The following is a 15,805-nucleotide window of genomic DNA, read 5'->3' as shown; positions in this document are numbered from 1 at the left end:
AGCGCCGCCACCCCGCTATTCCCCAACCTGATCTGGAGGCTGGGTGGGGGGAGAAGAAAGCTTGCTTCTCCCCCCGCCAGCCCCACAAACTCAGGGGACAGCGGGGCAAGCTGTCCCTGAAGGCAGAAGAGGGAGACGGAGCTCTCTGTCTCCCTCTTCTAGCTTGGGGATGGCTGCGCAAACCTGGGGGGGAAATAAAAATTTCCCCCTTGATTTCCCCCCCAAAAAACTAGGTGCGTCCTATGGGCCGGTGCGTCCTATAGGGCGAAAAATACGGTACTTGACAAAACCTTTAAAAAGCAAAACTGGACAACTCAATTTCTTAGCACAGTTAAAAAACAACAGCTTGCCCCCCCAAAAAAATAGTTTTTCTCTCATTTCTCCATCTTCTTCTTCCACACCCCTAATATAAAGGACATTATTGCTTGTTTAACTTATATGCAGAATTCATCATGCGAAAGGCTGGGCTGGATGAATCCCAAGGCGGAATTAAGATTGCTGGAAGAAATATCAACAACCTCAGATATGCAGATGACACAACCTTGATGGCAGAAAGTGAGGAGGAATTAAAGAACCTTTTAATGAGGGTGAAAGAGGAGAGCGCAAAATATGATCTGAAGCTCAAGATAAAAAAAACGAAGATCATGGCCATGGGGCCCATCACCTCCTGGCAAATAGAAGGGGAAGAACTGGAGGCAGTGAGAGATTTTACTTTCTTGGGCTCCATGATCACTGCAGATGGTGACAGTAGTCACAAAATTAAAAGACGCCTGCTCCTTGGGAGAAAAGCAATGACAAACCTAGACAGCATCTTAAAAAGCAGAGACATCACCTTGCCAACAAAGGTCCGTATAGTTAAAGCTCTGGTTTTCCCAGTAGTGATGTAAGGAAGTGAGAGATGGACCATAAAGAAGGCTGATCGCTGAAGAATTGATGCTTTTGAATTCTGGTGCTGGAGGAGACTCTTGAGACGCCCATGGACTGCAAGAAGATCAAACCGATCCATTCTGAAGGAAATCAGCCCTGAGTGTTCACTGGAAGGATAGATACTGAAGCTGAGGCTCCAATACTTTGGCCACCTCATTAGAAGAGAAGACTCCCTGGAAAAGACCCTGATGCTGGGAAAGATGGAGGGCACAAGGAGAAGGAGACGACAGAGGATGAGATGGTGGGAGTGTTTGGAAAGACTGAGGGCACAAGGAGAAGGGGATGACAGAGGATGAGATGGTTGGACAGTGTTCTCGAAGCTACCAGCATGAGTTTGACAAAACTGTGGGACGCAGTGGAAGACAGGAGTGCCTGGCGTGCTCTGATCAATGGGCCCACAAAGAGGCGGACACGACTAAACGATTAAACAACAACAACATTGCGCCTTTGCAGAACTTCACCGAGGTGTCCAGATAATGCACCGTCAATATCTTATTCTGCATTTGCAAGCTGCATGTTCATGCAGCCATCGACGGAGACAAGGTAGGCTTTGTATTCCACCCCCCACTTCAGCTTCACCATCACTGGCTTCCCAGTCAGCCCGCTTTGGACTGAGAGGCAGACTCGCAGCAACCAGACCAACGTATGGGCGGCTGCGGCAACAAAAAAATTACTGGCGTGCCCACCAAAGCTCTAAAAAGAAAAGGCCACACAGTGGCCATTCAGATGCCTGTGGGAAACCAGTAAGCAGGATTCGAGCACCAGAGCAACTCTTCCCTCCTGTGGTTTCCAACAACTCGGATACAGAAGCGCCGCTTTTCTTTTTGGGGCTGATCCAAGAAAGACTCTTCTTAATGTTCTGATGTACTATAACCAAGCCTTAAGCCCGAGGCACCACATAAATGAAGCCACAGGTTCCGCTCCTGCCTCCAACTGTTTTCTCCTCTATTTTTAAAGATTTGTGGGCATCTTGGGAGCAGGGACCTGGCTTCTCATTCTTTCCCCCCATTCATATCTATATAAAGCCATGAACAGAAGCAGAACGCTCGAACCAAAACTGAACAGCTGGGACTTGTATTTTGCACCATTTGAAAGCAAACAAACAGATACTGAACCTCAAACCTTAAAGGCTTTCATTTCCTTGAACGACCGGAGCATCATCATTGCCCCGCGGATAAAATGCCGTGGCGGGCTTTGCAGAATGAATAGAAAGGCTGTCTCCCATTTGCATTGTTACAATTCCCACCTACCCCAAATTCTGTGGGATGGCTAGCCTCATAGAACCAATGTGCTTAAGGCTAATTAACACATGAAGGAGTGAATTACCAGAGAGTAAGTTGCTCTGCTAGACTTAGTTATGTCCACTTCCCCTCACCTTGAGGGGACTGTTCTCCTTCAGTCTGCCTGACAAGCTCACCATGTGAGGAGGCCCGAGGTGGCTGCTCCAGTTTAGACCACATGGCTCTCACAAGCCACTCTTGAGTTCCCATACAAATACAGTGGTACCTCTGAATGCAAATGGGATCCGTTCCGGAGCCCCGTTTGCATCCTGAGCAGAACGCAACCCGTGCCTGCGCATCGCAATTCACTGCTTCTGCGCATGACGTCATTTTGCTCGTCTGCACATACGCGAGCAGCGAAACCCAGAAGTAACCTGTTCCGTTACTTCCAGGTCGCTGCAGAACACAACCTGAAAACGCTCAACCTGAAGCTACTTTAACCCGAGGTATGACTGTAATTTAGAAACTTTCACCACTTTGGAACTAAACCAAGTTTTACTTCCTGTGCAATTTTTCTGAATGCTGCATGGAAAAGCACATGAATCTGACATTTGGAGAATTTGTAAGTAAACCATTTTTAACATTTTTAACCAAATGTGTGTTCTTTTTGTGTGTGCCAGGGAAAACTTTTGGAACTCGCTTTAAAGGACATATTTTTAAGGTCTAAATCCTATATTTCTGTACACCACTTAAGAGAGGTTCAGAATTACTTTTAAATAAACATAAATAAAAACCAGTACATGTTGCCACTATTCGATAGATAGCTATAATAAGTGTCAAATGTATTGCTCTGCTTTCCTTTAGATCACATCAGTGAGGCCAAGCGGGGGGGGGGGGGCTTCCTGTCTGGGGAGCCATGCACACTGCCTAGCTTGCACCCTGGGGAGGTCACTTCAGTGCTGCTAATGCAGCAAAAACTATGTGGGAGGCAGCAGTCATGAGATACAGGTCTCTGCAGCCACAGCAGGTGATGCGATTCTCCAGCGGCTTGAATTCACCCCTGGAGGCACTTTCCATTGTCTCTTGAGCCAGAGGGAGGCCAACAACATCATCTTTCCACCTGGAGTTGTTTGCTCCCCATATTCTGAACCTTCCAGAGGGCAATGATTGTGATGCGAGAGTGTTTTAAAAAATAAAAATAGGAAACTGCCTTACGCTAGATGTTCCACCACTGAGCTATTACCCTTCCCTACTGTATTATTACAATACACAAGCAATTCATGGGACAATGCAGTGCTTGGAAATGGCTGTGCCTTCCTGAGCAAAGTTCTCTGCTCACTCGTTGGCGCCTGCATCCTCAGGGGCGTTTAATAAAGGAAAGGGGAAGGCGTTCAAATGGAAGCACTCACAAAATGGGTAAGTGCACAGCTTGTTAAGTAAACAAAGGCAGGAACAGAGGCTTTTCAAGAAATGCCTTTTTCGCAACGGCAGAGGTGCCAGAAGCCTGGCCATCAAAGGCACAGAAGTGAGACGCAAACATCTTGCTCCCTTGCCCTTCGCAGCTGCAGATCCTGCACAAGGCTTCTGTTTCTTTGGACAGACTTAGCAGCAATTTGGCGCAGGCGGGACGGTGTGAATTGGCTGCCACTGACCCCACCTGTCCTGAGAGCGAGTTTCTGGGGTGGTGGTGGGAGACAAAGCTGGATACGGTGTGGGCAGCAATGAAGAAAAAGCTTAGCAGCAATGACGGGTGCCAGAATAGCAGGGAAAGAAAAAGGATGTGAGCTCACTTGCTCCTTACCCTTCCTAGCCGAGGCTTCTTCTCTCGAAGACTAATTTTTAACACTCATTCGCTGGTGATTTGGTATAGGTGACATGTGCGAATTAGCCCAAAGAGGCAGGCCAAGAAGATTCTTCATCCTGAGGGTGTGTTTGGGGATGGGGAGAGAAGCCAGGCACGCTGCAGGCAGGGGGCTGCCCAGTGATGGTCAGTGGGGCGAACCACAAGGGGTGGCGGTCAGTGACTGCAGTCATATGAAAGAGGCAGATAGATAACCATCTTCCACAGAAACTGCTGCTTGCCTTCTATCACTGTGCCATTGAGAGCGTGCTCACTTATGGCTTATGTGTGTGGTACGGAAGCTGTACTGCCCAGGACAGGATGGGGTTGTGCAGGGTTGTTAAGGCAGCAGAGAGCATTGTTGGCTGCCCACTCTCCACCTTAGAGCAGATTTATGCCACAAGGTGCCATAGGAAGGCACTGGACATAGTAAAAGATCCATCACATCCTGGTCACTGTCTCTTCGAGCTCTTGCCGTCGGGACGGAGATACAGGACGATGAAGACAAGAACAGCTTCTTCTCCAGAGCGATCTCGGCCCTGAATGGGAAGCCCGGACTTTGAAAGTCATCTAATCTCCCTTGCTGTATTATACTGTATTGTTTAATTAGTGTTTTTATGGAGCAGTCAAGTAATTTTGTTGTCCTCGAAGGGGGCAATGACAATAAAGATATTATTATTATTATTATTATTATTATTATTATTAAGGCCTGGGTACGAGATGGGGAAGTGGAGAAGAGGATGATGATGATAATAATAATAACAATAATAATACCCCGTCCACCCATCTGGCTGTGTTTCCCCAGTCACTCTGGGTGGCTTCCAACAAAGATTAAAAATACATTAAAATGTCACACATTAAAAACTTCCCTGAACAGGGCTGCCTTCAGGTGTCTTCTAAATGTCAGGTAGTTGTTTATCTCTTTGACATCTGATGGGAGGGTGTTCCACAGGGCGGGCGCCACCACCAAGAAGGCCCTCTGCCTGGTTCCCTGTAGCTTTGCTTCTCGCAGTGAGGGAACCGCCAGAAGGCCCTTGGCGCTGGACCTCATGTTGCCGCCCCCCAGACGTCTTGCAGAGGCAGTCACAAAGAATAATGATCACAGGATCCAGGTCAGTTCAAATGGGGAGAAGCAGTCTTTTGCGGTACTGAGCCGTTTAAGGCTTTATAGGTTTTAAAAAAGCACTTTGAATTGGGCCTGGAAATTAAATGGCAGCTGGTGCAGTTGTGGCAACATTGTGTTGTATGCTTGAACTGTCTTGCTCCTGTGAGCAACCTGGTTGCTGAATTCTGTACCAGCTGAAGTTTCCTAGCTGTCTTCAGAGGCAGCCCCACATATAACGTGATGCAGTAATCTAACCTTGAGGTTTTTATTATTGGGGAGAGCAAGAGCTGGACCATAAAGAAGGCTGATCGCCGAAAAATGGATGCTTTTTAATTCTGGTGCTGGAGGAGACTCTTGAGAGTCCCATGGACTGCAAGAAGATCCAACCTCTCCATTCTGAAGGAAATCAGCCCTGAGTGCTCACTGGAAGGACAGATCCTGAAGCTGAGGCTCCAAGACTTTGGCCGCCTCATGAGAAGAGAAGACTCCCTGGAAAAGACCCTGATGTTGGGAGAGATGGAGGGCACAAGGAGAAGGGGATGACAGAGGACGAGATGGTGGGACAGTGTTCTCGAAGCTACCAGCATGAGTTTGACCAAACTGCGGGAGGCAGTGGAAGACAGGAGTGCCTGGCGTGCTCTGGTCCAGGGGGTCACGAAGAGTCAGACATGACTAAACAACAACAACATGGGTCAGGAGAGACCTCTACCTGCTGTCAACAACTTGGGGGGCTTATCAAAGCTGTCCCGGCCCACCTTCCCCAAGTTCTCCCTTAAGGCGTTCTCTTCAGCTCTGTATATTCTTTCCGTTTCCATTTTATGCCTTGCCATTTCTCAGTATTTCCACGCTTAACTGGTTTTTCAAAGGTGCTGCATTTTATATGCCTGAATTATGACAAAGTTGTTATTCGGCAATCTTGCGTAGGCAGAAAAGGCACGGCAGCTACATAAATAAAAATACGCTCTTCAGTGGAAATATCCAAACTAAATCCAGTGAGGTTTAATAGTTGGGAGTGTTGGGCTAGGACCCAGGAGAGAGACCAGGGTTCGAATCCCCACAAAGCAACCTAGGATTAAGGTTGCTGTCCCTCAGGCCAACATACCTCACAGGATGTTGTGGGAGTAAAATGGGGAGGAAGGGAACCATATTGAGCTCTTTGGAGGAAAAGGGGGCAATAAATAAATGCAATAAATAAACAAAACAAAATCCATAAACTCACTTAAATTTACATAAAGAAAAGTTATTCTCCTTTTGAAGGGGGTTGTCCCATCAGGACAAGAAGAGTGTGAGGCTAAACATCCCACTGGAATAGCTGTCAACTTTTTCCTTTGCTTGCGAGGAATCCTATTCGGAATAAGGGAATTTCCCTTAGAAAAAGGAAAAAGTTGACAGCTATGCCCACTGGTTGAGGGAACCAGCGGCAGGGGGGTAAGCTTGAGGGGAGAGTTAGGGGACTAACAGCACAACTGAGAGCTGGTGTGTCAGTCACTGTGTGAAGGCCTTTCATAAGCCACCCCACCCCATATGGACACGTGTGGGTGATGGGGCTTGTTCCATTCCGCGCTGGTGGAAATTAATGCCTTTGTCCTTCTCACTGTAATACTGCTCCATTGACAGAATCAAACTCTATCTTTTTCAGCAGGGGGCTGGTCCACTGTCCCTCAGACCTTGTGGGGGGCCGCATTATATTTTTTTTGGGAGGGGGGAGAAGAATGAATTCCTATGCCCCACAAATAACCCAGAGGTGCATTTTAAATAAAAGCACACATTCAACTCATGTGAAAATACCAGCAAGGCCCCACAAATAACCCAAAGATGCATTTTAAATAAAAGGGCACATTCTACTCGTGTAAAAACATGCTGATTCCCGGACCGTCCGTGGGCCGGATTTAGAAGGCGATTGGGCCGGATCCAGCCCCCGGCCGGGCTTTAGTTTGCCTACCCATGGCATAGACAGACCTTTCCTCCTCCAAGAATTTGCCCAGTCCCCTATGTTGGTGGCCATCAGTGCCACCTTTGGGAGCGAGTTCCAGAATTTACCTGTGTGCATCTTTACGCGTCCTTCATGTCCTGTCCTGGCAAATGCGCCTGCGCAGGGATGGGGGCCGGGGGCAGCCTGGGGCCGGAAAGAGATGCCTGGAGGGCCGCATCTGATCCCTGGGGCTGAGGTTCCCCACCCCTGCCTCATAGCTTGTGGCACACAATGTGCGCCAGTTCTGTCGCTAGGGGTGAGCTCATTGTTCAAGGCTCCCTTTAGCCCACTGATGGCTGGCTCAATCAGCTTTCCTAGCAAGGAATCCTTTCTTTCCCCATCAACAGGCTATTATCCAAGAGGAGGGAGTGTTTCCACTTCACCAAACACACTTTATCTCTTTCTTGGACTCTGAGAAGGTGAACAAATCCGCTTCCGTTTCTCTGAACTGCATCTTCTCGGAATACAAAGGATACGGTGGACAAATGCCAATTCCACCCTCCGTGGCGTTGCAGAACTAATCTTGTCCGTTGCCATTCCGCAGAGTTTTAGCCCAGGAATTTGGTCAATGTGCAGCAAAAAATAAAATAAAAAAATCAAGCTACCTTATTGTTAATTAATTTAGTATTGTTATGACTAACGCCTTCCTGTGTACGTTTTATAATCCTAATTTCCTTTACTCTTTGGGGCTCTGTGACGGAAAAGCTTCAGAAAAGGGCAGACTTCAGAGAAGTGTGACTAGTCCAAGGTCACCCAGCAGCTGCAGGTGGAGGAGCGGGGAAGCGAACCCGGTTCCCCAGATTACGAGACTACCGCTCTTAACCACTACACCACACTGGCTCTCTGAGGGTAACAGCTATGGGCTCTCCTTCCTTGGAAGTTTCCAAGCAGAGGTTGGATGGCCATCTTTCAGGGATTCTTTAGCTGTGATTCCTGCATTGCAGAGGGTTGGACTAGATGGCCCTTGGAGCCCCTTTCAATTCTATGATTTTACGCGGGATCACTGGTGCAGCCATGTGTAGCATTTGGTGTGCCTTTGAACTGTGTTTCGCCTGGGTATCACACCGCTGTGAGTATCATAAAGCTTTTGGTAGACCATGCTACCCGATCTCAAGTTCAGCGAGAGGGAGCAAGGACGTCTCCTTTGAAAGCCCCCTCTCCTTACCTGTTGGTGTCTCTGGCCACATCCTCATAGACACTCTGCACGCCAATCTCCAGCCTTGTGCAGCCGTATGACAACATATCGCTCAAGTGCCGTTTCAGGCAGTAATCCGGCCGGGTCTCTATAGTTATGCCAATGCACTTTGTAAGGCTTCGCTCAGAGTATCTGCGGATCAGAGACAGGGGGTTGGGAAGGGATGCAGAAGAGAGAAATATAAGTGAGGTCTCTGCTACATTGAGCCAAGGCGGTTAATATAACGGTCCAAAAAACAAAGAGGCCCCAAACAGGAGACGTGTCACAAGGATGGCGCTTGTTGTAACAGTTGGGTTCGCAGCATATGGCTGGCAAATTGTGTTTACGACAATTGTGACGGACATGCATTCAGAACCGCCTGATTACAATACAAATCCCCCATCATCTGGGCGCCCTGTAAGCAGACAGCGTTCGCTGAGGGACAGGCTGGCAGCCGATCTCACCAGCAGATGGCTGTGGCTTCGGAGAACGTTTTGAAATTTGATCTCATGGAAAGGCTGTGGAGAGTATCTTCTTGGGCATTTTTCTTTTCGAAAAAGATGTCCCTACGTTTGCCGAGGTTGCTTTGTACATCCTGTTCCGCAGAAGAATTAAACGTACTCCGCAGGTCTATTTTTTCATTTTGGACGTACAAACCAAGATACTGACAGTTAGTGCAAAGACTTCCACTTGCACAGTGGGACTTCCACATCCTCTCCATGTACTGTTTTTGGGGGACAGGGTGGGCAGGTGTGGGGGACTTCCTGGTCCTGAATGGGGTAACTGTGCCCCTGAAGGACCAGGTGCGCAGCCTGGGAGTCATTCTGGACTCACAGCTGTCCATGGAGGTGCAGGTTAATTCTGTGTCTAGGGCAGCTGTCTACCAGCTCCACCTGGTACGCAGGATGAGACCTTCCCTGCCCTCAGATTGTCTCGCCAGAGTGGTGCATGCTCTGGTTATCTCCCGCTTGGACTACTGCAATGCGCTCTACGTGGGGCTATCTTTGAAGGTGACTCGGAAACTGCAATTAATCCAGAATATAGCAGCCAGACTGGGGACTAGGAGTGGCCACCGGGACCACATAACACCGGTCCTGAGAAATCTGCATTGGCTCCCAGTACGTTTCTGAGCACAATTCAAGCCCTAAACGGCCTTTCAAGCCCTAAACGGCCTCAGTCCTGTATACCTGAAGGAGCGTCTCCATCCCCATCCTTCAGCCCGGACACTGAGGTCCAGCACCGAGGGCCTTCTGGCAGTTCCTTCATTGCGAGAAGTGAGGTTACAGGCAACCAGGCAGAGGGCCTTCTCGGTAGTGGCGCCCGCCCTGTGGAATGCCCTCCCTTCAGATGTGAAGGAAATAAGCAGCTATCTTATTTTTAAAAGACATCTGAAGGCAGCCCTGTTTAGGGAAGTTTTTAATATTTAATGCTGTATTGTTTTTAACACTCGATGGGAAGCCGACCAGAGTGGCTGGGGAAACCCAGCCAGATGGGCGGGGTATAAATAATAAATTACTATTGTTTTATTGTTGTTGTTGTTGTTGTTGTTGTTGTTGTTATTTTAATCTGCTCTAGAGGGTTGGGGAAAGAACAGATTTTGTGGAAGAGGGGGGAGGAAGTCCCATATGGTTCAGTGCAGCCTTCACCAACCTAGAGATCCTCTTGGGTGTTAAGTTCAGCAGTTCCCCTGTGCTCAGAAGTTCAGGGTGCCAATGGTCAAGAGAGGGCATTCTCTGTCTTCTGGGTTTCTGGGGGTTTTCCTGTTATTCTGTCTCTCACAGCTACAATAAACCTACCATTAAAAGTATGGACTGGTCATTCTTTCGTCAGAGAGCAAACGGGCAAATTTAGGAGGGGATCAAATACTTTCCCCCCTAACTGTACCCGACACTGTCACTCTACAGCTTTCAGCGAATGCTGAAGACATAGCTCTTTACCCTGGCCTTTATCACCTGACATGTATACGATAAGATACGATAATCCTTATTGTCATTGTCCCATAGAGAACAACAAAATTGAAAAATCTACATCAAACATTCACAAACCAACAAGCCTGCTATCCCAACTATCCCAACCTGGTTAGCCCCTAAAAACTCTGATACCCCATAATTGAATACAATATACTCCCATAGAGACTACCTTACACTGCGTTTAAAACCAAAATCGCATTTGGGTAGAAACTGTTTCTCAGGCAGCTAGTCCTGGTCTTTATAACCCTGTAACCTTCTTCCAGAAGGCAGAAGCTGAAAGAGATCATTTCCGGGGTGCGCACTATCCTGCGCTATCTCTGCAGCTTTCTTATGGCACCTGGAAGCGTAGATTTAATCCAAGGTGGGAAGAGTGCACCCAATTATTCTCTCTGCAGTCTTTACAACCTTGGACAGCATTGTTCCCCCCCCCCCCCGATAATGTTAGAAGCAACCCTGTTTTTGTGCCTGGAAGTGAAGAGGCCAATAGGGCTCATCAACCTGGGAAGGCAGCACATCTGGGAGAAGGAAAACTCTTTCCTAAACCTCTGCTGCCTTGCGGGATATCTTTAGGGGAAAGAAAGGCTAAGGAGTGAACCGAACACAAATCCAGAGTCAAGTCCCTAAGACGCTTGGATGGCGCCTTGTACGCCTCCTTCCGGCAACTCCTGCAGCCAGCTGGTGCCAAATGTCTTGCTCTGCTTTCCTTTGGAACACATCAGCGAGGCCAAGAGGGGGAAGCCCAGGACCTCCACTTTGGCGCTGTTAATGCAAAAACAAGCAGCAAGAACTACCGTATTTTTCTCTCTGTAACACGCAGATTTTTTCTCCTAAAAAGGAAGGGGAAATGTCTGTGCGTGTTATTGAGTGAATGTGTGGTCCCTGAAGCCGACAGTCCAGAGTGGAGGGGCAAAAATCAGGCAAAAATCAGATCGCGCGTCTAGGAGAAGGGAAACCTGAAAAGAGGAAGCGGCTGCTTTCCTGCATTCTGCCTCAGGGTCTTACTGCCCACCCTCCTCTGTTTCGTTGCTGTGTTTGCTCAAACGGAACAAAGAGCAGGGAAAGCACCTCCCCTCCAGGCAAGAAGAGGGGAAAGCAGAGCGTCCTTCCTTCTAATTCCTCTCCATGCTCCAGCCGGAAAACATGCAGATGGCAGAGAGAGAGCGTGAGCTGAGTGGCTTGGGTGGGTGGGGGGAAACTTTTGCCTTCCTTTCCTCCCTCCCGTTATACCCCACTCCTGCATTCTTAGCCAGCTACTTCTCTGCACACCCCTCTCTTGCTCCTTGTCCCTTCTGTGTTTTTCCTTCCCTCCCCACTTAAAATGTGGTTAAAAAGCATGGATCCACATGGATCCTCAGGATCTTTGCATTGGGTCAGGCCAAATTCACCATCAGAGCACATAGCATGTCCATGGCTACAGCCTGCCCCCCAAAAAATCACGCACCCACTGTTGTCTGGGGCTGCAATGGTGCAAAAATGGATCCACATGGATCCTCAGGATCTTTGCATTGGGTCACCCCCAAATTCACCATCAGAGAACATAGCATGTCCATGGCTACAGCCTGCCCCCCCCCAAATCACGCACCCACTGTTGCCTGGGGCTGCAATGGTGCAAAAACGTGGTTACAAAGCATGGATCCACATGGATCCTCAGGATCTTTGCACTGAGTCACCCCAAATTCACCATCAGATCACATGTCTGTGGCCACAGCATGAAGCACAAAAATGATACATCCACTGTTTCATTCAGAATGTTTTTCCCCTTGTTTTCTTCCTCTAAAAACGATGTGCGTGTTATGGTCAGGTGCGTGTTATAGAGCGAAAAATACGGTATGCATGCACACGAAAACTCACACCAATTACAAACTTAGTTGGTCACTAAGACGCTACTGGAAGGAATCTTTTTGTTTCGACTACGGCAGACCAACACAGCTACCTACCTGTAAATAAATAATGATAATAATAAATTTTATTTATACCCCACTCTCCCTGGCCAGGGCGGCTAACACCAGTAAAAATTACAGTAAAAACATAAAGGGGGGGGGGCAAAAAACCCAATTTAAAATACAGGTTCAAATGCTATTTAAAATGCAGCCTCATTTTAAAAAGTAGCTCATAGATCACATAAAGGGAGGGAAACATAAGGGTCAGAATGAGTCCAAACCAAAGGCCAGGCGGAACAACTCTGTCTTGCAGGCCCTGCGGAAAGAAATCAGATCCTGCAGGGCCCTGGTCTCATGAGACAGAGCGTTCCACCAGGCCGGGGCCAGTGTTGAAAAGGCCCTGGGCGAGGCTAATCTGACTTTCTTAGGGCCCGGGGCCTCTAGAGTGTTGCCATTTATGGACCTTAAGGTACTCCGCGGGGCATACCAGGAGAGGCGGTCCCGCAACCACATAGTTGTTTTAAACTGTTTTAATGCTGTGTTTTGAATCATTGTAACCTACCCACGGACTTTAGGGTGAGGGGCGGGTAATAACCCCCACCGCGTGCCGCCCAGCTGTTTTGGACTACAACTCCCATCAGCATCACACAGCCTTACCAGCCAGGGCTGCTGAGAATTGTCGCCCCAAAGGCTGGAACATACCAGGATGATTTGTCATTATATGTGCAAACTGAACTATTAAGAACATGCAGCCACTTCGCAACAATTTTGGGAATCTGACCCACGTATGGTTTAGCTCACTGTAAATCATTTTTAAAATTGCAACCCAGGGAACACCGATATTCCTCATAAACTTGCCAGGTTTACCTCCATGAGAACAATCAGTAATAGAGGTGCTCTACAGACATCTCTTTTTAAGGGAGAGGCACAAAGCCCATCATTTTGCACTGGCTTTGGGGGAACAGGGCTGCTCTTATCAGACTCGTTACTATTTCAGCCGAGTGAGTTCATATTGTACTCTTACGCTTTTAATTGGTTTTTATATTGCCTTCTATAAGTTTCGAAGTCTGCCTCCAGCTGTGTAGGAGGAAAAGTGTGGAGTCACATGCATGAAATCAGTGGCGTAGCGTGGGGGGTGCAGGGGCGCAAATCCACGGGTTAGGGGGCGCAAATTACTTGCCTTGCCCCGGGTGCTGACAACCCACGCTAGGCCACTGCATGAAATCCATAGGGGAGGGGCCTTCCTTGCACCCCAAACCCTGCTCTGATGCTGCCAGGTGAATCTTCATTTGAATAGAAAGCTCCAAGTGCTACAAATCCCCATGAAACCCCACTGCAGAAGATCGTGTGCTGTTTGGCCGCCTGGAAAGGAATCCGCTGCTGGGATCTACTAGAAGCAAATGCTAAGATCCTGCTGGAATGTCTTTTCTAAATGCACAGTTTTCTATGTTTGAAAGATAACAATACGTAACTTGCATCCTAGTAGCAGGGTACAGAATAAGCAGGCTTCCTCTCTGGCTACCCATCCAACTCTGCAGATCCCAAAATCATCTTAAAGGTAAAGGGACCCCTGACAATTAAGCCCAGTCGCAAACGACTCTGGGGTTGCGGCGCTCATCTCGCTTTACAGGCTGAGGGAACCGGCGTCTGTCCACAGACAGCTTTTCTGGGTCATGTGGCCAGCATGACTAAGCAGCTTCTGGCGAAACCAGAGCAGTGCATGGAAACACCGTTTACCTTCCCGCTGGAGTGGTACCTAGTTATTTACAGTCATACCTTGGGTTGAAGTAGCTTTGGGTTGAGTGTTTTCGGGTTGCACTCTGCGGCAACCCAGAAGTAACAGAACACATTACTTCTGGGTTTCGCCGCTTGTGCGTGCGCAGGTTGCGTTCACTTCAGGATGTGAATGGGGCTCTGGAACGGATCCCGTTCGCATCCAGAGGTACCACTGTACTTGCACTTTTGGGCATGCTTTCGAACTCCTAGGTTGGCAGCAGCTGGCACAGGAATTCGAACCACCAACCTTCTGATCGGCAAGCCCTAGGCTCTGGTTTAGACCACAGCGCCAGCTGCGTCTCTTTACCAGGCGTCTTCAGACTTCTCAGATTTTCTCTTTTCATATGCCTCTTTCTCAGCGGCTCCAAGGAACAAGAAGCCAACAGACCAGCCATCTATACCTGGGTCACTCATTTTTCCCAGCTCAGCCTCCTGGCCACCTTTGAAACTAGGAAGCTCAATTCTTGCTCAGTCTCCGTATCCAAGGGGTACACAGTCCAGAAGTACTGGGCTAGAACTCAGGATCCACTTCAGATTGAGGACTGTACTCATAAGAACTAAAACCTCCTTCCAGAATTTTGCAAGCATCCTGCCATCCCCCCAGAACAGGCCTCCCCCTACAGCACCACATCTCCAGCAACTGTCTGAGGTTGTGAGGCCTAGGGCAGCGGTTCTCAACCTGTGGTTCCCCAGATGTTGTTGGACTACAACCCCCATCATCCCTGAGCTCTGGCCTTGCTAGCTGGGGGTGATGGGAGTTGTAGTCCAACAACATCTGGGGACCCACAGGTTGAGAAAGGCTGGCCTAAGTAAGGGGAAGCAGCAGGCAGGTAGCCAACGGATGCTGAATAGTATTTTTTGCTGCAAGGATCACCAACATTTTTAAGGCCCTGGGCACATTTGTTGAGAGAATGCAAAGCCTCCTCTGGTCACTTTTGATCCCCCCCCCCCCGTAAATCGCTACTCCCAAGAGTGAAAAGGATGAACACACATACTTCACGTTTCCAAAGGATCTGGGTAAACGTCAGAGAGTTGGAAGAGGAAGTGGGGAAGAGTATTGCTCTTCCAACTTCAGCTCTGTGTACTTTTTCCAAGGGAGAGAAAGGTAACCAGCTCAAGACCAAGGGTTCAGAGACTTCATGGATGCTTGGAGAGGTAGGATGGCCACCTGTCAGGGCAACTTTAGCTGTGATTCCTGCACTGCAGGGGGTTGGACTAGATGATCTTTGGAGGGCCCTTCCAACTATGATTCTATTCAACACTCCAGATAGCCCCATCCCATCCTTTCTCTCTTTTCCACAGCCACCGCCTACTCTTTCTCCTCCATGAGATCCAAAACACAGGCTTTCAGCTTCAGCCAAGTCCAGCCTTGCAAGACAGAAGCAGGTTCCAGATGTCTTTCTGTTTTCAGCAAATGAATGATTGAACGCTAACCTTCAACCGATGACTAATACACCGTGCGTACACACACCCCAACTAGGCGGCTGGAGGCAAAGGGTAATGTTATTGGATTCGAGTCTAATCATATTACTTTGAAGTTGTAGGAGAGGTACTTTAGGAGGAAGAACACAATTAAGGGCTCCAAAATGATGCAAAATGTTTTTTATATATATATTATTATTCATGCATTAATCATAATACCACTTTCAGGCATCCATCTACTCGCCGCTGAAACACTGCATTGCAGTAACTGGTTTGTTGGAATAACACTATGCAGCAGGTTACAGCTGGAAGAAATTAACTTAGCAGGACTGCACTGGTGGATATCACAGCTGGGCTGCCCCTACCCCAAATAAGCTGTTGCATAACTCAATGCTTTCCTAGACTTCGACTACCAACCAGATCTATTTTTGAGGGGCACGTTTGGACTGGTATCCCACTCTATCCCTTTGACTCCAGACAGGAAATTGGAGAGTCAGTATGGTGTACTATCCTGTATTA

At 48.3% G+C, this 15,805-nt stretch overlaps 1 protein-coding gene across 1 annotated transcript in view; it reads right to left on the bottom strand.

Moving 5' to 3' along the window:
• ELP3 (elongator acetyltransferase complex subunit 3) overlaps positions 1–15,805 on the bottom strand; it is a 112,684-nt gene that overhangs the window by 66,093 nt on the left and 30,786 nt on the right. Inside the window, exon 8 of the mRNA XM_082217649.1 lies at positions 8,230–8,391. Coding sequence (XP_082073775.1) covers positions 8,230–8,391 — 162 coding nt within the window. The remainder of the gene's footprint in view (positions 1–8,229; positions 8,392–15,805) is intronic.

Source organism: Podarcis vaucheri (genome assembly GCF_965113315.1).
Source record: "Podarcis vaucheri genome assembly, chromosome: 3".
Classification (NCBI taxonomy): Eukaryota; Metazoa; Chordata; class Lepidosauria; order Squamata; family Lacertidae; genus Podarcis; species Podarcis vaucheri.
The sequence above is the reverse complement of the archived record's forward strand: the minus strand, read 5'-3'. Positions and strand labels throughout refer to the sequence as shown.